General features: G+C 54.9%; 5 protein-coding genes and 1 non-coding gene across 6 annotated transcripts; 4 read left to right on the forward strand and 2 right to left on the reverse strand.

The window, feature by feature from the left end:
- The first annotated feature begins 4,072 nt into the window (after positions 1-4,072).
- B0T26DRAFT_238364 (uncharacterized protein) lies at positions 4,073-7,437 on the forward strand. The gene is made up of 3 exons (XM_060433925.1): positions 4,073-5,546; positions 5,716-6,727; positions 6,798-7,437. The coding sequence occupies exons 1-3, from the start codon at positions 4,449-4,451 to the stop codon at positions 7,214-7,216; spliced, it is 2,529 nt and encodes an 842-aa protein (XP_060298796.1). The 5' UTR covers positions 4,073-4,448; the 3' UTR covers positions 7,217-7,437.
- A 1,235-nt stretch (positions 7,438-8,672) lies between these two features.
- On the forward strand, positions 8,673-11,120 carry B0T26DRAFT_704388 (dihydrouridine synthase-domain-containing protein). The gene is made up of 2 exons (XM_060441713.1): positions 8,673-9,157; positions 9,223-11,120. Exons 1-2 carry the CDS (start codon positions 8,999-9,001, stop codon positions 10,924-10,926), a joined length of 1,863 nt encoding a protein of 620 aa, XP_060298797.1. The 5' UTR covers positions 8,673-8,998; the 3' UTR covers positions 10,927-11,120.
- A 1,809-nt stretch (positions 11,121-12,929) lies between these two features.
- B0T26DRAFT_644026 (yippee) lies at positions 12,930-13,338 on the reverse strand (the record flags this gene model as incomplete). Its single annotated transcript, XM_060437590.1, has 2 exons — positions 12,930-13,163; positions 13,240-13,338. 2 exons carry the CDS (start codon positions 13,336-13,338, stop codon positions 12,930-12,932), a joined length of 333 nt encoding a protein of 110 aa, XP_060298798.1.
- Positions 13,339-13,440: 102 nt separating this feature from the next.
- B0T26DRAFT_238421 (uncharacterized protein) lies at positions 13,441-13,980 on the forward strand. Its single transcript, XM_060433926.1, has one exon. It carries the CDS (start codon positions 13,543-13,545, stop codon positions 13,828-13,830), a length of 288 nt encoding a protein of 95 aa, XP_060298799.1. The 5' UTR covers positions 13,441-13,542; the 3' UTR covers positions 13,831-13,980.
- Positions 13,981-15,154: 1,174 nt separating this feature from the next.
- On the reverse strand, positions 15,155-16,834 carry B0T26DRAFT_641047 (ferric reductase like transmembrane component-domain-containing protein; the record flags this gene model as incomplete). Its single annotated transcript, XM_060437288.1, has 1 exon — positions 15,155-16,834. One exon carries the CDS (start codon positions 16,832-16,834, stop codon positions 15,155-15,157), a length of 1,680 nt encoding a protein of 559 aa, XP_060298800.1.
- Positions 16,835-21,103: 4,269 nt separating this feature from the next.
- B0T26DRAFT_t94 lies at positions 21,104-21,227 on the forward strand. Its single transcript has one exon. It is a non-coding gene; the product is annotated as a tRNA-Ser (tRNA).
- Positions 21,228-22,884: the final 1,657 nt, after the last annotated feature.

Genomic DNA, 22,884 nt, shown 5'->3' on the forward strand with positions numbered 1-22,884 from the left:
TGCTCATCATCCGGGGACCTAGACATTGCGATGTATTGTACATACAACACGTACGGCGGGGGCGGCCGGGGGGAGGATCATTACGACAAAACATACGGATATCTTGACGTAGCCGTGAAGTCGTGTTTCCGCAACGGTCTGATCTCGTCGTCGGCGTCTTGTCCAAACTCGTCGAAAGGGGGTCAGGCAAGAGCAGGGGCGGGGAAACCAGACGTATTAGAACTTCTGGTTCTCTTTCCTTATCAGGAGCGACAATCAAACTGCATGCGGGAGAGGGGGGGGAGGGAAATGCCAAAACCAGACGTGGTTGGAATGTTCCATTATTTCGCGATGGTGCCTCCTGCGCGTGGAATGGCTTGTAATGGACGTACTTACAGTGCCTCCTTTGTGTGTGTGTTGTAAAGCGCGCTGGCTGTGCCTCCGCGACACGTTATAGATAATTTTACAGCGGACAATTGAGATCTCGGCCAAAGGAATTGCAACAACAAAAACAAGCCACTGCGGCTGTCTTGGGTTAGGGCAATTAACCAAAGGAAATACGCATTGTGCTGAATCTTTAACAGAGACTTTGAGAGTTTACTACGTCGATGCTCGTTCTCGAGGTCCGGAATACGGTAGCCGGGAATACCATACTTTAAACAGCCTAGCCGGTGACAGTCTCCCGTCTTTCATCCAATCCGTCGTTACGCTACACTTTTTGAGTGCTTCAACATTGCGGCCAGAATTTAAATCGCAGCGGCTAAACCTAATCCGGGCCTGATCGGTGAGCCGGCGCTGTCGTACTGTAACACTTACCGTTGACTTACAGCCAGGTCCGCATGTGGAGCGCGGCGCCGATTTCAAGTTCGGGGGAAACGAACGCATCGTTTTGCTTTCTTTTCTTGAAGAAAACACCACCCGGTCGCCTGTAGCCAATACACGATGAGGATGGTAAGGAGATGGCGCTGCTGCAGATAACAGGGCATCGCAGGCGGTTGGTTGTTGCTACCTCGGGGGGCAAAGTTGTTGCAGAGAGGCTTGCTTTTCGGTGCTGGTCTTCACAGGCAAGGCGGCGGTTGTTTGTGGGTACCTGAGCCCCCCCCTTTCCATGCGTCTGGTCGGGATGGCGTCTGATTGGGGCTTCAGATTAGAAACTAAGGGCCCTTTGGAGATCGGACCAGACTGGACGCGACCAAGGAAAAATGCCCAGAGGCTTGGCCATTCGCGTAATTCTACTCTGCACTGTCCAGGCACTTGGGCACGACTCTCCTTGCCGTGACAGAGCACCACGTGTAAATCGTTGGACATGCAAATGAAGAATGCGTAATACGTAAGGTCCATACCGCCAACCAGCAACAGGGACAAATAACCGGCAGCTTTTCACGCGAGCAACAATAATACCCCATAGTAAGCCCGCAATAATAATAAATACGAAAGTGCCATCTGGAGAAGTGGGGGAAAAGAACACCTTAGCTACGTAGCCCACGCCGTAGCTACCTTACCTTACCTGGATTAGAGCCCGAGAGCCCGACTGGCGTGCCGTGCTGCGTTGTGAGTGACTGACCGCCCGCGCTCCCCAGTCAGAGCCTTCGTCCGTGTTTCCTCCCATCGCCTCTCCTAGCCAGAGTATCCCCCCATTGCCACGGTACGGAGTACCCACCTGGTTCAAGTCTCCGGAATGAGGAAGTGACAGACTCTGTCGCTGCTGGGCTGGTTCCCCATGGCTCCCCGCCACCATTGTGTTGTGCTGCGTGGTGTGCACGTCACCTGTGGAATGTCGAGCTCTCTCTGTCTCTCGCTCTCGGCCTTGCCTCCTGTCGGTTTCTCCGTTTCTGTCCGAAAACAAAACCGAATGTGTGAAACTCGGACGGCTCGAGCCTGCACGAAGATCCAAATTAACGATTCCGCCCGTAGCTTCCCCCCAATTGTTTTAGGCCTGGACCGGGCACTGGGCAGGTAGGGCGGGCGGGCAGGTAATAACACCAAGACTCAGCTCCCAAGTCCCAAGCAAATAAATAATCAAGGAAATTTACGGGCTGTTCGACGAGACGGGCCTATTTACCTGCTAGCTTCCTTAGGTAGGTTTCCTCTCCGTCACTGTGCCATTTGCACGGTCCGGCTGAGGGGGGAAGAAGGGGGGCCATACCACCTTTCGAGGGGCAGATAAAAAAGATGGAGCGGCCCTGCGCCTCTGCAGGACCAAACCTTGTTAGCTTGCATTTGGGATCAATGCCATCCCATGGCGACGCCGTCCAATCACTACCTTTTAGCTACACCTGCCATTCTCTTCGATAGGCTAGCTCCATCAAACATGCACGCCGAAAGAAAACTAAAAAAAAGGCTGCTAAAGTAAAACCGCGAAAACCACTGACGCGAAGGATGCCCCTCATTAAAAAGCCCCGGACGTCATGCGAGGCTTGATGGCTGCTAGCAGCGGGCGACGAGGCGGCCAGAGCTCACTGAGAAGCGTTTTTGTTTTCTTTTTCCCACAAAGAGCTCACATGAACCTGACATGCGCCGCCCGGGCCCGGTGGGAATTCTGGAGGGATGATGGTCGTGCTCTTCCGCCTGTGCCCCAGGCCACTGCGGCCTGAGCAGTCAGTTGTCCTCCCATTCTGGGGCCCGGGTTTATCAGCAAGCGGCAGGTTGGTTGCGTGAACAAACGGGTGGTGCTGGCTGCTGCCCAGACCTGCAGACGGCCTGAACCAGTGTCTCGCCGCCGCTCGCTAGGCCGTAGGTTGTTGGGGTGCTTTTCGTGGGGCAATCTACGAATGAATACCTGACCTCGGGGACGGTTATCATACCGTACATACATACACGCCTTACCGTGCCTTGGACCGGGATACGGAACATAATCTAGAGAAATAATTTGGACGAAACACCAGACTGTGCAAGCCCCTCAGCCTATTGGCCGCAGGTCAAGGAACTCGCGATCACTGGAAAGCTCTAGTCTGTGGCTGCAGAGTGTCGACATATCAAAGTGGAGGTGCACTTGGTGCCTTCATGCGTTTCTGTCTGGTGTCTGTAGTGTACGGTATTATACTGCTGGGCCCAGGCTAGGCGCGTGTCGGCCTGGTTCAGGTAGGAATTTTGGGGGTGGTGCTAGCCCGATTAGATGGCAAGAGGTGCCAAGAGTTGTCTAGCTTGCACCGCCGTTGCCCAGTGTCTCTGGCAGGCTTGTCCAAGACCGACCAAACCACAAAACTTCCCCAAGACTTCCCGAACAACTCGCCGGCCCTTCTCTTCACCCCTTCCGATTTCCAATCTTAGCATTCTTTCTTTCTGTACTCTCCCTCTTCCCCCCTTCAAGGCACCCAGTGTGTCGGGCTCACCAATTCGACTTCCCTAGGGCTGTTTTCCCACCAGCCGAGAGAAAGAAAAAGAGAAAGAGTGAGAGAACGTGTGCCTTCGAAAAGCCGCGTCCCTCCCTCCCCCCCGCTTGCTCATCCCCACGCCGCGGCGCCTCGTTCTTCGTTGCTTGGCCTGGCCTCGTTTCGGGACGCCCCTTCTTTCGATTCTCGGCCCCCTCTGCCTCCTGTGGCATTTCCCGTCTGGCCTCGACCCGACCTGACCTGACCTCTGATCCGACCATCTCGTCTTTCGTCCCTTGCTATTCTGTCGTGCACTTTGCTGTCTCCGCGCTTCTGCGTCTTCTTTCGACAGCAGCAGCGGCAGCAGCCAGTTGCACGCCAGCGCAGATCGACCCAGCCCAGCATCCCCGATCTCGCCCACTTTCGCTCGCTTTTTCGTCCTCTACCCAAAACCCTGCCCCGAGATCAATACGACTGGTCACTCCCCATGTCCTCGCCTCAATAGCGGACGGATTTTTTGCAGGTGTCAGTTGTGGCACTGCCTGAATTCGGCTGTTTACCTGCTGTGAGACTCGACGAGTCGTGACAGAATTCGGGAACTGCTACACAGCAAACAAACTCGTCCACGGTGATAGTGGGCATTCTTGTTGAAGAAACCGGGCAACACATCTTTTTTTCTTCTTGCATTGGCCGCAGGCGTCCTTTTCGATTCTTTATAAAAAAGACACAATCGTTAAAAGTCTTGGGATCGACCTTATTCCATATCTCTTCTGCCCCGGCCGTATTTCGCGGGTCACAATTGCTCTGCCGTATCTGGCAAAGTAAGTTGTTTCAATTCCTTCTTGACAACACGAACGGCACTGCCTCGCGTCAGGAAACACAAGGCGGCATCCCCACCAACGAACACTTTGTCAAAGATCGGACTCTCCAGGCATCTTCATGCCTGCATCCTCAAAACCCGTTCAACAATTGCTAACTTCTTTTTTCGGTTTGATAGATCGCTTCCTGTTTGGAGCTCTCCTTAATTATCTCGTTGCATCTACATTCTCCTTTTCCACGTCTTAATTCCTCTTCAGTGCCTCTTCCTCCGGCGATCGCGGAGCTACAACTACAAATTCTTGCCCAGGTTGGTGTGCGGGGAGTGTTTTTGCTTCGACCATGGCTGCTCTAGTGCAAGGCTATCCTCAGCCGTCGGGGACCGTGACGATGTTGCAGACGCGCCCTACATCTGCATCGGGCATGCTTCAAACTGTCCAGACCCAGGCCAACCCTCAGTACGGGCATCCCAACCCCCAACAGAGGAGCGCCGGGCATGGCTTCTCAAACGGAGCGGCTGCTCCCATGGTATACCGGGGCAGCTCTACTCCCATCCAACCATATGCCTTCACCAACACGCCCAGCCTCACGCCGGCCGCACAATGGCAGCAATTTAGACAGTATCGGACAACGTCTTCGCCCGCCGCCCCTACCATGCAAACTATTGACTATAACCAGATTCCTGCGGGTCGTCCCCGTTACTCGGCTAGTGTCTCGATGACAAATCTACCTAGCACTGGTGCTACAACTAGTCTGCAAGGAGGTGCCCTCTCTCGAGATGATTCTGCTCTCCCAGTGCCCGGCACGAGGCGGGCTGCCACGGCGCCTCGGCCACAGGTGTCCTACGCCAATGGGACGCCGTCACAGTCGTCGCTGGCGCCGGCGGCTCCTATTAGGGTATCGCCAGAAAGATACAGGCGAGTTGCGATGCGAAGCTCCGACTCGGGTGCCCCGATGTCAGGACAGCAGTCACACGGGCCGGTGTCTGCCAATTCTATAACGGGCCAGGGGATGGCACACACGTATGGTTCCCGAACAGACCAGAAGAACAACCTGCTACGGAGCCCCCACGTAGCCCAACTGAATAGACCAAACAGCGTCGTCGGAGCGCTGTCGGGTTCAGCAATCGATGACATGCAGCTCCCGGCAGGTCAATCGCAGGAGGAGATGAAGAGGGTTCGGAGGCGGAGCATGCCTGCATTGGATTCTGCCGGTTTTTCCCAACCCCTGACCCCACCCGAAGTTAAGCGGCCGGAAGAATCGACCCGCCTAGAACCATCAACATTCCCCAAGAGCACTGATGCGGAGTACAAACCTGCTGGGGCTTCGAATAACCTGGCTGTTGTTGACAGAGGCACTAACCCCGCCCACGGCCGCGCTGGCAGCTCTGATAGCCGTTCTTCTGCTCGAAGCGGCGGAAGCAGCCCACGATCGTCTTTGGTGAGTGACTTTCCTTTTTTTTGTCTTAGCTTTGATTTCTGCCTTGTCCATCTCGCCGCTACCAATTGCCCATAGATGGCCCTTGTCGGGATCATCTGCATCACATGCAAACCATGACTCCATCTCCGATGCGCAATTGCTAACACAAGGTTATTTCCCCTGCCTCCAGTCCGCCAACCGCAGCGCCAATGGGTCCAGCCCCACTGGCAACCCCGCCCAGCTTTCTTCTGAACAAGCGAGCAACAGCCAAGACTATCCCCGGCTCGTAAACATTCCACCGCGAAGTTCCTCTTCCGATGCCGCCAACACGAAGCGGCCCAGCAATCCCTCTCCCCTCTCGAAGCCCGTGGCGATGGATACGGAGGCAGCAGGTGGCGAGGCGGCGAGTGCCACCACTGTCGTTGTCGCCGCCGTGGCAGCTCCTACATTGCCAATGAAGCCTGCGTCGCCGCGAATCGAGAGCCCTGCAGTCCGGCAGTTGTCTGCCATCAATGAGCAAGGAAACAGGCCGAAGAGCAAAACGTCAAGACTTCGACGCGCCTTTTCGTTCAGCAGTGCTGCGGAGTTCCGGAAAGTCGCCCACGAAAACGAAGCGGCCGACGCCGCAAACTCTACAGCAGCACACGCCAAACTACACAAGGAGCGAGATCCCGAAGACGCATACAATGCCGAGCAGGACCGTATCGCTCAACGGCAGGAGGCTGCGGGTATCGGGAACAATATCTACTCTGGTGGCAAGATCTTCTCGGGCTCGACGGACAACATCTCCATCTCTTCTACCGCGTCATCAGCTTCGATTATGATTCGAAAGATGGGCCGTGGCATGAAGAAGGGTACCCGATCTCTTGTTGGGCTATTCAGGCCTAAGTCTGTTATTGGAGTCCCGGCTGCGGATTCGAAACTGCCCGAGGCTTCGGAGGCTACCGTGTCCATGGTCACGGCTGAGGCTGAACGCGAGCTCGTAAACATCAGTGGTGATGTCCACTCGCACGCTGCGGGTGGCACTGGCTTCCCTCATCTGGAGAGAAACTCGGTCGAAGCCGTCGGGGAACTGAGCGCCGCGCCAGAGCGCTTAGGCAGTTCGGGAGCCGACGAGGAGTCATCCACTCGGAAGAGTATTGTTGGAAGCGAGAAGGAAAGAGCTGAAGTCCTTGCCGCTGTTCGCAAGGGAATCTTGAAGAGTAAGACTATCCCTGACGTATTGTATTGCATACTATGATAGGCACCTGATTAACAAATTCTGTGCTCTAGACACCAGCGCTTCCGCCACTCCCTCCCCTCGACCACCTGCGGAGGCTAAGACCCCAGCTCTCGACATGCCGACTGCTCCCACACTCACCGAATCGCCTAACTCGAGTGCCCCCAGCACCCCGAACGAGGAGTTGCAAGGACACCGGCGATCCGGGCCTATCTCGATTGGCAACGAGGATTACTTTGTGTCTGCCCTCCGGCTGCGCCAGGACACTAAGAGTGCTCCGGGCACTCCGCAGGGAACATTAAAGCGCAACGCGACCTTTAGCCCCCGTCTCGCCTTTTATGAGACGTGGCCGAGTCAGGAGTATGATCGTAGAGGTGAAATTGCGACATGCAACCGCCTCACACCCATGCTGGCCCAGCAAATCAAGGAGGAATTGAATACCTTCAAGATGGTAAGACGCCCGCACCTCTAGCGGGAATTTGATTCTGGCCAAGACCCTGACATTTGTTGCCTGATAGGAAATGGAGGTTCACGAGAACTCGAAGATTTATACGCACTTCTTCTGATGACGACTAAAGACAAGGTGCAACCTACATCTCGGCCGGTTTCGTTTCATACAGAGTCCCGTTGGCCCAGATATGTATTTAACCAGGATTCACATTTCAGTGGCGTTTAGGGGACAGCATAGTGCGGTGTCGCGGCGTTTTTTCTTCGCATCGATCTCGGCCGCCCAGTGTCTCGAATTTGGCAAAGCAGCTTAATATTGAGAGACACAAGATCGATTCCTCCCTCGCGTCCCTGTCATCAGCCACCATTGATTGGATGATTCGAGGGGTAAACTCATGGTGCTAGGCGAAGTGGGGAGGGACAGAATTGCGGAGAGAGATTAGGGAGTTGGCGAGCAGAGAGTGGCCATGTCGTGGATATTGGTCGGTGCAGAGTGGCGAGCATCGGCGAGATGGCAGCTCGCTGTCCTTGGAAGCAATGGACTGTTTTATCCGGACTTGGCGACGTTTTTCTTATTCCAGACAAGAGGCAACGGTACCGAAAGACACAACAACTCTAAGCGGTTTGTATTTTTTTTATAGCGACAAAAGTTTTGGGCGACAGTGTTCGAGCCCAAATGAGGGGTACAAGCGATGTTTAGGGGAGGTTGAGGAGGCTTAATCTTTATTTATTTTTTACATTGTTGTTTTGTAGAATCGTTGTCTTGATTGTGGTTCGCGGTCCATTCAATATATCTAGTCGATTCGTTGTCAGCCCGGCGACCAGCTCGAGCGTTACTAAATATGATACGGGGCTGGATGTCTCGAAATAAGAGGCATGCGTCCTTGGCTTCAACTATCGTTTCCCGGCTGCTGGTGCCCAAGACATTTCTTGGCAAAGATGGGTTTGTTCCCGTCTTTTGCTACCAAGCAACGGTATTCCGAAGGCGACTCAACCGGTTGGTGAATGGCGTGCGTTTTTGGATCAACCCGCTCTCGAACCCATGGAAGTGGCTTGGCATAGGGGATAAGAGGGGATAAATCCACTGCGGAGCAGGCTGGTTCCCTACCATACGGAGTACCTACTGCCTGCAAACGGCCGGTTGGCAGGGGTTCGGATAATTGTCATAAGGTTGAGGCGAACGGGGACTCGGAAGATGTGAGGCAGACCGGACTTGCGAGTTCGAGCTGAATGAGCAAAATGGCGCTTTTGTTGCACTGTGCGCTAGTTAATCTGATGTTTCTGTTCTCCAACAACCATTTTTAGCTTCCTCTTTTGGAGGTAATGTGGGGGTCCGGGACGCCAAATCGATAGCCTTGCATGCGCCGCGACTTTTAGCGTGCTCAACCCCCGCAGCGGGGCATTAGCCTCATCCCGCGCCGATTAGACCAATCAGGGGTCTTGTGTGGCTTTTTTGGGGATGGGCGGGGGGGTAAAGTGTGGTCAGTCAGCTCTCAGCCTCATCACGAGAATTGCATGTTGAGGATTTTTCTTTTTGGGGCTTTTTCGGACGCTGCCATATGACGATCTTGATTTTGAGCCACCACCCGAGCAAAAAGAAAAAAAACGACTTGACGACGAACTACGACGGCAAGCGGCGGCTTCTCAGCCGATACGAGGAGAGCTAATTAGCTGCGCTCCACCACGCCCGCCCGCCCGCTTTCACCAGCCCGCCACTACGCTGGCATTCTTTTCCAGACTCGCAGCGTATCGGCCGTCGATATTCCGCGAGCGACGACTGCTGTCGGGGTTTCCTCTGTTGGGGAAGATGGCGGCTATGGAGGCGACGCCGGGCTCGTCGACGGGTACTGCCGATGCACCGCCGACGGTGCCGGCGCCCAAGAAGAAGCTGCACGGCCGCGCCTTCTACGAGAGCATCGGCAGCCCAAAGTGCATCGTCGCGCCCATGGTGGATCAGTCTGAATTTGTAAGTTCAAGGCCCGGTGCTTGTTAGAAGGCATGGAATGCTAACCGCCCTCGTGGTCTAATTAGGCCTGGCGCATGCTCTCGCGATCCTTCCTGCCCGAGTCCCAGCGGTGCTCGATCCTCGCATACTCGCCCATGCTCCATTCGCGCCTGTTCGCGGGCGGCCAAAAGTACCGCGACACGCACTTCCAGCCGACGCGCGAGCCCTGGGCGGGCGAGGGCTTCGACCCCGCGGCGGCGCTCACGCCCTTCCTCGACGGCAACCCGGCCATCGACCGGCCGCTCTTTGTCCAGTTCGCCTCGCACGACCCCGACGCACTCCTCGCGGCGGCCGAGATGGTGGCGCCCTACTGCGACGCCGTCGACCTCAATCTGGGCTGTCCGCAGGGCATCGCCAAGCGCGGCCACTACGGCGCCTTCCTGCAGGAGGACCAGGACCTCATCTTCCGGCTGATCAACACGCTGCACGAGAAGCTGTCCATCCCCGTCACGGCCAAGATCCGCATGCTCGAGACGCGCGAGGCGACGCTCGAGTACGCACAGAACGTGCTGCGCGCCGGCGCCAGCATCCTGACGGTGCACGGCCGCCTGCGCGAACAAAAGGGCCACCTAACGGGCGTGGCCGACTGGGACATGATCCGCTACCTGCGCGACAACCTGCCGCCCGACACGGTGCTGTTCGCCAACGGCAACATCCTGCTGCCCGAGGATATCGACGCGTGCCTGGCCGCCACGGGCGTCGACGGCGTCATGAGCGCCGAGGGCAACCTCAGCAACCCGGCCATCTTCGCCCCGGCCCCGGCCCCCGGCGACGAGGCCCGCGAATACTGGAGGCCCCGCGACGGCCGCGACGGCGGCTGGCGCGTAGACGCCGTCTTCCGTCGCTACCTCGACATTATGTACCGGTATGTGCGCGAGCAGGAGCCGCCCACGCGGAGGCCCCTGTTCGTGGTCGGCGACGACACCACCTGGCTCGCAGCGCCGCCGCCGCCGCCCCCGGCAGCCGCGCTGGTGCCCATGACCGAGTCGCAGCTGCAGCAGCAGGCGAGCGCGAAACGGGCGGCCGATTTCACCATTCCTAGCGCTGCCGACGACGACGACGAACCGCCAACCAAGAAGCAGAAGCACCAGCAAAAGCACCAGCAGGCACCGAAGAAGCCGGAAAAGTACCTGCCCACCACCAACTACGCCGGCATGCAGGGCCACCTGTTCCACCTCCTACGTCACCTCGTCACGCGGCACACGGACGTGCGCGACGCGCTCGCGCGCGCCCGGCTCGCCGACATGGGCAAGTTCGAGGCCGTGCTCGACATGGTCGAGCGCAAGGTGGCCGAGGGCCTGCTCGAGGACGAGCGGTCGGGCGGCGCCACCATCAAGCGCGAGATTGACGACGAGATCCAGCTCAAGTTTGGGAATAAGAAGAAGGACCACAAAGGCCCGAAAGGAGAAGAAGAGGAAAACGGTGGCGAAAGCTCCCTGTACACGGTCCGCCGCTGCAAGCGGCCCTGGTGGGTCGTCCAGCCCGTCATCCGCCCGCTGCCTAGCGAGGCCCTGGCCAAGGGCGCTATCCAGCCCAAGAAGGCCAAGGGGAATAACGACTGTAGTAATAGCAGCAGTGTCGTTAAGAAGGCAGCGTTGGTGCAAAATGGGAACGGGAATGGTGCGGCGGTTCCTGTTCCTGCCCCTGCGCAAGCAACAGCCATCGACGAAACGCTCGCTGCCCTAGACAAGACGACGCCATATCCCAGCAGCGAACTCGTCAGCGGGTGAGTGATGGCTGGGATTTACTTACTTTGCGTCCTGGCTTGAATTACAAAAGTCGCGTATGTAGTATAATATTATTTTCTTTTTATATATATTATATTATGATTTTAGAAAATGGAGAATGGGAAAAGGAGAAGGTGCGTAAGTAGGTACGTTGACTAGGTAGGTAGGCAAACCTGCTTTTCTTTCTACAACTCCCGTGTTCGCATACTACTGTTTATTTAGTCGGTCCGATAGCTAAGGGGAAGGTATACATCGCATTCTGTGTCTTCTCTTGATTTCGTATCCATCTACCAATCTCTCTCTCTCTCTATATATATATATATATATCCCTCCCTACCCTGTCTTGTCTCGTCTGCCCGCAAGTTGCACCGCATCTATCTCTCTGCTATAGGCCGTATGTGACTTGAATACCTTTTGACTCTGCTCTACTCTGTGAGCGACTTCCACAACTAGATCTGTCACCAAGGTAAAGTGGCTTATGCCCATCATCACGTACATAATATGTCTTGAGTACATATACATAGCAGAGGGGTTCAATCAGTGTTGAAACCTCACTTTATTGGGCTCTATACGAAATCACGCCCGTGTCTGGTATTCAAGAATTCAATACAAACCCGAGTAAGAGAGAGCTTGTCCAGCTTGTATTGTTCACTTTCGCAAGAGAAGGAAATTACATTTGCTACGTTTCCGAGCCCAGTGAAGACCTGATATCTCGCAGTGTTTTTTTCTCTTTCGCTCATGTGTTGGCATCTGTGGCGAGTTCTTCATGATAGCCCTCCCTCCAGATACTTCTCTTGCAGAGTTGGTATTTCCCTCCAGCGGAAGTGAAGAAGAATCAGAAAAGGAGAAACAGTAGCACTGCCTGCCTCTAGTTTCTTTTGACCATCCTACCTTATCTCGCGTAGCTACACTAGCATCTAGACAGGTGAGAGAAAAACATACAAATAGAGACCATAATTTGATCCGCCACTCCTTTCTCCCCATTTTAAGTGCCAAATATACGCACCTAACCTATTCGCAAGGAAGATATCTACCTGCCATACCAGAAGCAGACAATCGTTCACCACAGAAGTAAACACTGACTGACAGGGGTTGTCTAGGATTTGTAAATCTTTGATTTCGTTCTACTGTGAAATACAACCGAGGTAACTAACTCACTAGCACTTTGGGAAAATGAAGCACAAAAATGTATAAAGGAAATGCAAACCGGGCGTGTTATCCAAAGTGTGTGTTGTATTGTGGCGGGTGACTGGGCGGCGGACATGGTGTTTCCCCCCCGGTAAAAAAGGGGGAGGAAATCGAGCGACGTGCTCGTAGAGCCGGGTACCAGCCAGAGAGACATGAAGGAGAGAGGGAACCAAAAGGGAGAAGAGAAGAGAGAGAGAAAGAGTATACAAAGGAAATAGAAAGCCACGACCCCGGTAAAACTCCTCTGCTCGCCGCCTTCAATGACTCCTTCCCTCCCCGTCGTGTGTGAGACCCCCATGTGATGCATGCTTGCCCTCCCGTCATGTCATGCCATGCCCCTGTAACATATCAACCCAACCCCCCTTCAGCGCCAGAGTTCATGAACAAACAATAGGAAACGAAGGAGCGAGAAGGGAAAGAAAACTTGACCATAGTGCGAGATGTACGTACAAACATCCGCTTCATGGGGCAGGAGACAGAGAGATAGCCTACCACGGCCACTGATTTCCGTCTCTCTTCCAAATCTAGAAAACAAGTAGAACCCTACTGCATAGTTCACATCCCAACGTGCTCCTCACATCGCTGCCCCAAGTCTCTTGCTCTCCCACCCGCTAAACCAAAGAGCCAGCCAGATATTCGGGAGCCGGCCGCGCTCGGGGGGGCGGAAGTTCAGCCCTCGTCGTAAGATTCATAGTGATAATATGCTGATCCCCCTCCAAAAAAACAAAAGCCAACCCCCAACCCCAAGAATACCGAAATACGGAAAAAAGACAAGAAAAAGACAAGAAAAAGATTCAAAAAAAATATGACCAACAGAACTAGACAACGTTGCAGAGCAGCTCGGCCTCGAGGATGAACTTGCCCTCCTTGTACTTCTCGGCGTTCTCAAACGCCTTGTCGTACTTCCAGCCGACAATTTCCTTGCACTCGCGGCACTTGATGTCGCGCACAATGTGCCGACCCGTCGTCATGTGGCGCTCGTCGGGGTCGAGCGCGTCGACGTTGACGACGTTATTGAACAGGTATGCCTTGCCATGCTGACCACGGAAGTTCTGCCCGCTGTCTGTTAGTTGTCTTTCTCCGACATAGAATCCCCTCTATATGACATTCAAACGCAACGCAACGTACCCGGCTTATAATGTCCAGGTGGTTCGCTAGGTGCGCCTTGCAGTTCTTGCACCCGTATATCTTGTTCCCGTCCAGGTACGTGTTGTACTTGAGACCCATAGCTGCTGTTGCTGCTACTGCTGCTTCTGCTTCTGCCGCCCGTGGCGATTCCAGCTCTAGCTCAAGCCCTGGTTCTTGTTCTTGCCCGGGCTCTGCTGCTGCTGCTCTCCGCCGCCTCGCACCGTGCGTGCCGCCCTCGAACTGGTGCGGGATGAGGCGGGAAAGTAGCCGGGGTTTGTGAGGCTTTTTCAGCCGCAACTTGGAATGGTATACGAGGGACGCCTACTGCGACTCGGGTGTACGTGTGTGTGTGTGCTCTTCGTACGTGCGTTATGTGTTTGTCACTGGTTCGTTCGGTCGCTCGATAGTCTAGACAGCCGTGGCACCGGTCGTGCGAGGACGATATGGTATAGACTGTCGTGTGGTAGATGGTCGGATACGGTTCGTCGGCTTTGTGGTATACGGTACGGCGGCACGGAGAGTAGGATGGAAGGCGGGGATGGGGGACAGGCAGCAAGGCAGGCTGCCAGTAAAAAGAAGCAAGATACGTAGAGACAAGGCAGAAAGGCACGGGATCGAGAATCGGGGATGCTTCGGCGGGCACCTGCTTCGCTCTGTTCAAGGGGCTGGCCTCCCCTTGGAACTCTAAAACTTAAAGATAAGGTATGGGCGGTACCTACGTCTCCAGGAAAGGCACCAAAGACATGCAGTGGAGGTCGCGGGGAGCTGGCCGAAAAGCCGCAGGACAGGAACCGGAAGTGGCATACAATTAGGTGGGTGCTTCTATCAGTAAAGGTGCAATCGACCTTTTCTCTGCTTGCTTGCTTGCTTCAGCGTCTGTCTTGTCGGGCCTTTATTGAAAGTTACTATAAGGAGGCACGGAGCTGACGCCAGCTCGGGACAGAAGAGAAAGCTTGATCGGTCGAGCGGTCAACTTGGGTCCTGTTAATGGGCTGGGCCAGGGTACTGGGCGATGACGGATGGGGGTGTGAGGCAGGGTTAGGTTAGGTCCGCGGCGGGCGACTGAGGTCGGGTGGAGGCGGATGACCGTGCCAACAACTGCAGTGGCAGGCATGGGGAAGGCCGCCTGGACCACGCCTCCCATTATGATTGGCCCGGCGTTGAAGGGTGGGGGCAGGTGAGGCTGCGAGCAATCAGCTGAGCCAAGGCCAGGAGTGCATTCAACAACCTTAGCCAGCCGTCTAATTCCTCAACCCAACAAAGCCCGCAATCTCAGGACGGTTACCAAGTCGACAATGCGCTTCTATCGGACGTGCAAAACAAAACATGACCGGTTCCATAGGGCGATTCTGTCATGACCAGGTTGCAGTGACTAGTAAAGAAAGGGACAAGGTATCCATAACTTAACGGAATACGGATAAGGTGTGGCGGCGGGGTGTCTTACTCTACAGTCAGTTGGTGGTCCACTTGGCCACTGTGGGCAAGGCAATGAGGTGATGTTCCACGTGCTTCTCAACTTCCGATACCGTTTGTTAATAAAGAAAGAACAAGAGCTTACGCGTTTATCTGGAGAGCATTAAAGCTGAATCCTATGATCGCCAGCTGATGTTGTTTTGGTTGGCTTGAAACAGCACAGGATAAATGAAAATGATTTTTATCCATTTGTTTGGATTTGACAACAATCACGCGTCTATTCCGAGATGCCGGACGCCTCGTTCAGAACAGCTCAAAACATGTACAAGAAGTGCTCCAGTTTCCCCAGATCTCCCCAAAAACAGTTGACAGCATGGCCAGATATGTACGCCGCCGGCCTGTGCAACGCGAGGGGGCGGCATGAATATATACACACGAAAAACACGCCGACGTCTTTATGCAACGCCAAACCAGATCAAATTCAGAATGTCAACTCTACCATCTACCATGAAAACGCCTCTTCGACAAAGTCGACGCTGCCCTGGTATTGCCGGTTTCTTGCCGCGCTACGCACGTCGTCGGAGAGCGCGCCAGGGCCGCACACGGTCACGGCGAGCGTGCCTATTTGGTTCTCCACCTCCATGCCGAGCAGCCTATCGATATTGGGACGTCCCGGGAACATCTGGACCGTGGAGCTGGGGCTGTGGATCTCCTTGGTCGACCGCGGCCGGCTGACGAAGAGCATGATGCGAAGCACCTCGCGGCGCTTCTCCATGGCCAGAATCTCCGTCATCCACGGCCTGATCCATTCCAGGTGCTCGGGGGTCTGAATGATCCAGACCAAAACAATTTTCCGCGTCGCCGCCGTGCCGTTGCTGTAGCCCGCAACCAGGTCGCGCACATGCGGCACAGCTTGCGTGATGCCGATACCCCCCGCAAATAGCATGACCGTGCCGTACGAGTGCAGCCGGTGCGAACCCCTATATGGACCCTCGACAAAACACTTTGTCGAAAACTTGCCGTCCACACTGGCGGATGCCTTGGTGTAAAGAGCACCAGTGAATCCAGTCCGGCCGCGGATGATGAAGGACACGGTGGTTTTCTTCACGGATAGCACGTCTTGTCGGTCCATAGGGAGCTTCTCGCCGCTAGCCGCATCAGTCTCGTCGCTCCAGGCGACGGTGAACGGGTGCGATTGCCAGTAGCCAACCGAAGGCATGTAGAGGTAGGCGTGTTGTCCCGGCTTAAACTCCCACGGGCGTGCCATCGTTACCGTTACGCGGCAAGCGCCGCCAGGAAGGGCCTCGACCAATGTCCGGGTGCCGCCTGCACCAATATTGCGGTACCCGAGACGGATGAGACGGGCAACACGGTCAACAACCCAGAGAACAATGACTGGAAAGAGGTATCGAATTTGCGGCAGCTTCTTAATGTCCAAATGATAGTATACCCCAATGATCGAGAGGATGGCGAGAGCGATATGGGCTAGCTTGAATGTCTCGTAGTATGAGTGCCTAAAGATGCTCGCCGCCTGTATGCTGATGGCGATGAACGCGCAGGTTGCGACGAACCCCCACATCAAGTATGGAGTGCCGAGGGTCTTCTGGAAAGCGGCGTTCCATCCACCGTTTGCGGCATTGCTGACGAGATAGGCAAGAGTGTGAGCGACGGATTCGAGCATGACGATGCGACCCAGCCATCGGTGGAGGAGGTTGAAGGTATCAAACGAGATACCAATCAAGTTAATGAGCGGGTTGTTCCTGCCGGCCATGAGGAACAACGGGATCATATTGACAATAGCCAGCACGCCCGTCCGGTTCCTGACGAGGGCCGCGACTGTCCTCATGGGGCCCGAAAAGTCAATGGTGATGACGCAGAAGGCGACGTTGGTGGCGAGGTAGCCAACGAGGAACACGAACTGGAGGCGCGAGGGCAGGGTGCCGACATTCAGAGCAGAGCTGAGCTGGAACTCACGATTATGCCGTTTCCTGAACAGAGGCGCATACTGGATATTCCGCTTAAACCAGGCAAACCTATGCGAGGGTATCGCAAAATATCGCTGAGTATCGTTGTTTAGGGACGACACGGTCCGGATGTATCTGGCAAGCACCGTGGTGAATCTCCAAACGAGGAGTGCCGCAGATATGGAGCCCAGGACAACGAGGAGGTAGTTGGAGAGCATGATGTTCACAACATCGGGGTCCACGCTCGCCTTTGCCCCAGCAGCGGCCCCTGCTGCAGCTCCTCCCGTCGCTGCGCCCGCACCCGCCGTACCATTCCCGCCGACGGTCGAGTTCGATGGGGAAGACATGCTAGCCCCTGTGGAGAGAAAGAAAAGAAAGAGCGAGACCGCAGTGTGCGGTGGTTCGTGGGTCGACTGCAACAAAAATCGACGATGCCGGCACGTCTCAGATCCAGATCCAAGTCATGTGTCGTGGTTGGTGGCAGATGCGCTGGTGTGTTGCAGTAGACAGCTGAAATGAGTGTTGTGCGTAATGGTGCTCCTATTCGCCCTCCGAGTCCAGCGCGGAGTGTCGATAAGAGACCGCTCGATATGTCTTGTCCAAGTCGGGCAAATCCTCGATCCTGGGTTCAGGTGTGTTTAGATCGTCCAGATCGTCGGGTTTACTGATGGATCGAGAAGAAAAATATCGTCCAGCGGATGAGTTCTTGCCGTCGAAGTTCTTGCCGTGGGGGTCTGTATTTCTTTTTACCAGTTTGTGGAGTTGTTGTTGCACAGTTACTGGTAGGACACGGAAGGAATGAGAAGTAGATGTTGAAACCCTGGCGGGGTGTTCAGAAATGGAAATGGTGAATAAACAGAAGTTTAAAGGACTGACGTGAAAGCACGGCGAAGGTGCAGGGAGGACGATGGAATGGAAAAGAGGCTCGTCGACCAAACTGAAAGAGGACTTGGTCAAACAAGAAAGAAGAGGCCTGGGAGGCTGGGTAATATGAGTGACTCCCTTACCTGAGTATTATCCTGGGTCAGATACGCACGTTAGGCGGGAGGAGGTACGGACCTGCAAGTACCTATTTCGCACCTCGGAATGGGCCCAAGGAGGGAGGTGGAGTGGAGATGAGCGCCCCTCCTTAGCTCCCGGCTTACATTACGCCACCAAACAGTGCTCGGGTGGCGCCCAGGGGGTCCCCAGCGCCCCCAGGCCCCTCCCCTCAACCCCTCCCCTATAATCCCGGGGCAGCTGCCCCTTTTCGACCGAACGGAAAATTGGCCCACTCGACATGAGATGCGTGGCTTGCTTCTGTCTTGCTTCCTGACGGCGCCGCGTCACTCAAACTGCTTGCATGCAGGCAACTTGGGCAGCTCTGCTCATCGTCCAGTACCTTACTGAGCACGTAGTCCCTGGCTAGACAACCCCAAGGCCTGATTACCACCGTCTCTGGCTCCGTTTGTGGCGGATAGAGCGGCTAGCGGCGACAACCTTGGGTAGCCAGGTCAAGGGCAGCACGAAGCACCTAAACCGTTGCACCTAACCGCCTGGGGCTTCATGCCCGGAATGCACATAGGATCCGGGATACAGTCCGCACCCAAGAGAGACATGGAATACAGTATCTACTTCTACCTCTGCCTCCGCAGGAAACCCTTCACAGAGCCGAGAAATGCTTGGAATACGTAAGCATGTGGATCGCCAACCTACTGAATGCCTCGGAGAGTCGGTTCCAGGATCGATGGCGGTCTGGTTCACCGTTCTCGCTGCCCGTTGAAGACCAGCAAAATGCCATGCGGGTCGTCCTTGCGAACCACGGCAATACGGCGCAGTGACGCCGGGAAGTCCCCGGCTCTATTTTGCTGTTCGCGTCTTGGAAGCTTGCAGTCAGTGCCGGCGAGAAACCTGGCCAGTCGTCTGGCTTGCAGCGGGCCACTCCACGCGGCCATATGAGATAATGGCGAATCGCTGGCGCGGAAACGGATCTCATCGCCAAGACTCGAGAGGCTTTTCTGTCGAATCGAGGGGCAACTGATGAGCTCCACGCACGGGCAGAGCTCTGAAACGACGCACCTTTCGGGGCATCAGGGGCCCCTCCCCTTGGCAGATCTTAGCGCATCCCAACCGCCCATCCACAATATCCACAAATGCTTGGCTGTCCTCAGCCACTCGAGCCCAGAAGGACGCCCAGAATCTCCCCCACCGCCTAGGATCGGCCGCCGCCCTACCAATCACCGCGCTCGCCGGGCCTGCTGCTACCCTTCAAAAGTTCAAATTCTCCTGGGGCACAGCAGGAAGCCACTCATCAAAATCGAATAGGGGTTTTCAGGTTCTTTGCCCGAGGAAAAGTCGGAAAGATATGCCGCCTCACGACGACACGACAGGCCTAAAATTACAGGGCGCAAAGGTAGCGAAAATTGGAATACAAAAGACAAATACCTTCTCAACTGCCCGGGGGGATTATTACTGACACCAAGATTTGAACCTGCCGAGTCCCGACTGGTGGAAGATGACTTGATCTTCTTTCTTTCCCCTCGCAGTTTCGCATGTCACGTCCGCTGCTCTTTTTGGACCGTCGTTACAATTCTTCCATTTTGCTTCTTCTGGCCAGGGCGACGCGTGTTTGCCAGGGCCAGGCGTCGGCGATCATTCCTCGTGCGACCACACCCGCACCACACCGGCCTGTCCTGTCTGTGGTCGGACTGGAAATCGGACGATCTAAGGGAACGGGGGGGGGGCTGGCAATGGCAAGCAAAGGTAGCCAGCCATTGCACGGGGGTAGGTATTTTCTGGTTTCTCGGTGCCACACCAGACGTCCCTAACCAAGGTAAGGTATCATTGTGTAGACTGGCAGACTGGCAGACTGGCTACCAGGCAAGGCATCGCGTGCCTCGTAGTGCACATCACCAGCGCCCCCCCCCCACTCTGCTCGTCAATGCAGCGGGTACGGCGAGGTTCGATGTGACCTCCGCAATTCATGAACGAGGCACAGCGAGCGAGGTGAGGTTTGGTAGCCGTTTACCTTTTTCCTTGATGATCCTCCGGCAGAGGGGTTGTCTAGTTCGGGCCCGATGATGGATGCTAGCAGCGAGAAGAGGACCACGACTACAAACGAGAGTGGGGTATAAGCCTACCGACCGACGGCATATCCATCCATGGAAACCCATCATGTTGGAGATTCTCTGCATTGAAACAGAGCCGCAAATAGCCAGAAATGCGCTGCGAAGCCAAGTGGGACTTCTCCGACACGAACACACCTACCCCTAACTCCCCCCACCTTGCCGGCGTGCGGGTGCTCGGCAATGAATTGGAGATTTCCAAACAGAGTCTGGAGTTGGAGAAGGCAGCGTGCGTGCTTGCTCCCCGGAATCAGACGAGATCAGATAACCGCCTGACCCCCCGAAATGTGTCGACGGCGTTGAAACGGTTCGCTGTCCGCCCATCCGTCTGCCTGTCCGTCTGTCTGTCCAGAATTCACATGAACATGCGCAGAGAAAGAAGTACGTGACCATGTCTTGCGTCATCGTATCGGTTTCCGAAACCCCCTCAGCTGTGTGCAAGCTTACGACATATGCCAACCACCTGGCCAGTGTTTGGCTAAAAGAATGGGACCGCGTTTGGGGATGGAAGTGGGCAAGTCGAAGCCGCTGACTACACCCTCTGAGAGTTGTGATGGTTGACGCGCTGTGCTTTCCCCGGTTGAGACGCGTAAGTGAAGAAGGAAAATCCAACACGCACGTGTACTCGCACAGCCCCTTCTCCTTTTTGTGGAGAGCAAGCCAATGGCATGTCGAAAGAAAACAGCACTCTCCCACAGTCAACTCGATAGACAGCAACGCGGCAGCCAGATACCGCCCCGTCCAGAGTCGCCGACTGAGAGTCCCCACCGGGACTGTAGTTAAGTCCTGCAAAAACAAACATGCGTAAGACACTAGATTCCTCGCAGGGTTACATTTGTATGGACTTCCTTTTTTCTTCCAACTATCTACCAGGTAGTAGACCAAGAGCCACCCACTACCCACCACTAGTTCGGTATCAAATGGCGGTGGGTATCAGATGAAGGTGGAGATGGAGATGGAGATATTGGGGGTGGGGATGGGAGCAAACATCACCACGCGACCACTGCATGATGGACAAGTGAACTAATTCATTCCTTGGAGGGCAACTCCACGCGAAGGAGGTAGCAGCAGCGAGGCCGTTTCATCGTTCGCCAGCTTGGCTTTGCTACGTACGTACGTATCTATCTACCGGTACCTTGGCTACCACCTATCTACATACGCCCTGCATTGAGGGAGGGCATGTCGTGCCGGCGATGGTGATGGGGATGATGACGATCCCAGGTAGGAATGTGCTCTTTCCTGGACGTTGTTCACCTCGTGCAGGTTTCTGAATTAGGTGGTGGGATGATAGGAGAAGATCCCTTTTCTCTATTCTTTCTTTCTTCCTCCCTTACGGTTATTTCTTTTCCATTTGCCACCGGCCAAATCCAAGTAAAATCCATTGGCTGTATGGCATAACGGTAGTGCCGTCTATTGGAACTCACAAATAGTCATACACCTTGAAAGTGGTTGCGGAGGAACGTAGTTCAAAAAGGTCTGACACTTGGTTCGAGTCCAAGTGCGGTCGAGGATTTTAACCAATGACATATCGCCAGGATGCGATGTACAACTCTCGTCCATCGAGTTGTAGCTGCCGGGCGTTCTTACACCTTGGCCTTGATAAGGCTCCATGCGCTCGCTAGTGGATAGCGTTAACAGCCTGGCGGTTTCCTTTTTGCATGTACCTGTTCGGGTATAAGTTAGCGATTCTACGGTGTAAGATCAATGACGATAGTAATAATATTGCAATTTTCGCCCATTACATGCTTGTCGCTGTTTCTTCTTGCTGGTGTATGTAGTTTGAAGAGATGTGCAGTTTGTCCCATACACTATGGCCTGTTATGCTATCTATCTTCCTTATCTACCACACCATACCTCGGGTACCTAGTCAAGGTAAAGCAGTCTTCTTAGCAGTGGCACGTAGCATATTGACTGCTCCAAATCTACTACCTTGTGATTGCCACCGGTCTTCCGCGCCAACAATGCCGTCCGGCCGCCTGCCGGAGTCACCCTGAACCCGACCCGGAAATGCGGGAGACAACAGGCCGGGACTTGTCTCAGAACGGACCACACACGCGCGTGCACACACTCGCAAAGTACATTCTATGTAGGTAGATTGGCAGAATAACAAGTAAGTATTCCGTAAATCAACATTTCTTCCTATATGTACAATGCATTATACATGTATTTTATTCCCGACACTCCCCCATACTTAAACCTTCCTCTCCTCGCCTAGGTAGCAAATGCAAATAAACGTGGCGGGAAAACAGGGGCGAGAATGAATATGCTTTGGAATAGCATACTGTAGGTATCAGTAACTGGAACTACTGTCCTTCGTTTCTGTCCTTCATTTCTGCCCTTCCTTCTTCTCCTCCCCACAGCACGCTGCCCATGGCATAATCCATGTACTGACTCCATGCATCTTCTTTTCAATGGGAATCCCCGCATACGCACGACATGACACGACCGTTCATGCGTGCTAGTGTTTGGCCGACAGGCAGGCCACGCGTTTTGTCGCTATTATTTCTTTTCCGTGGATCGAGGGAATATGTCGATGGCGCTACATAGCTCGGCAAGGCAGGAGGATGGGTAGGTAGGTAGGTATGCGATGTAGGTGTATGCAAGTTTTCTGTCCTTCCCCATGGTGCTCTGGGTTCTCTCAATACTACTGCTATACGTGCGGGCAACTGTGTTATTGTTGCGATGCTAAAGGGGCTAGGAAAATCATGCTCCTTGCTGTCATGCTATGCGGGAAAAGGGTGCGGCGGGCTAGTAGACGAGACTGAGCTCGTCGTCGCTGGACTCATAGTGGCTACTCGTGGCGTTGTTGCTGAGGCTAACGCTGCTATTCCTGCTACGATGGCAATGCAGTGGTTTGGCAATGGTGGCTGTGTGAGTGTTGGTAGTGGACAGTCGGCCCCTCCTCGGCGCGAGGGACAGCAGCGAGCCCGACGACGTGGAAGCACGCAGGGAAACCCTCTTGCTGCTGCTGCTGCTGCTGCTGCTGCTCGCGGGCCGCTTGCTGTCCTTGGTGCGGCCGGGGGGTTCGTGGAAGGAGAGCTCGTCTTCGTCCTCGTCCTCGTCTTCGTCGGGGCTGATTTCATCTTCGCTGAAAGGGAGTGGCTGATCATGTCTCCGCTGCTGCTGCCGCCGCCGCCGCTGCCGACTAGGACCGTAGTTTGCCG

The sequence above is a fragment of the Lasiosphaeria miniovina genome, assembly GCF_030549165.1.
Source record: "Lasiosphaeria miniovina strain SMH2392-1A chromosome Unknown B0T26scaffold_3, whole genome shotgun sequence".
In the NCBI taxonomy this organism is placed as follows: Eukaryota; Fungi; Ascomycota; class Sordariomycetes; order Sordariales; family Lasiosphaeriaceae; genus Lasiosphaeria; species Lasiosphaeria miniovina.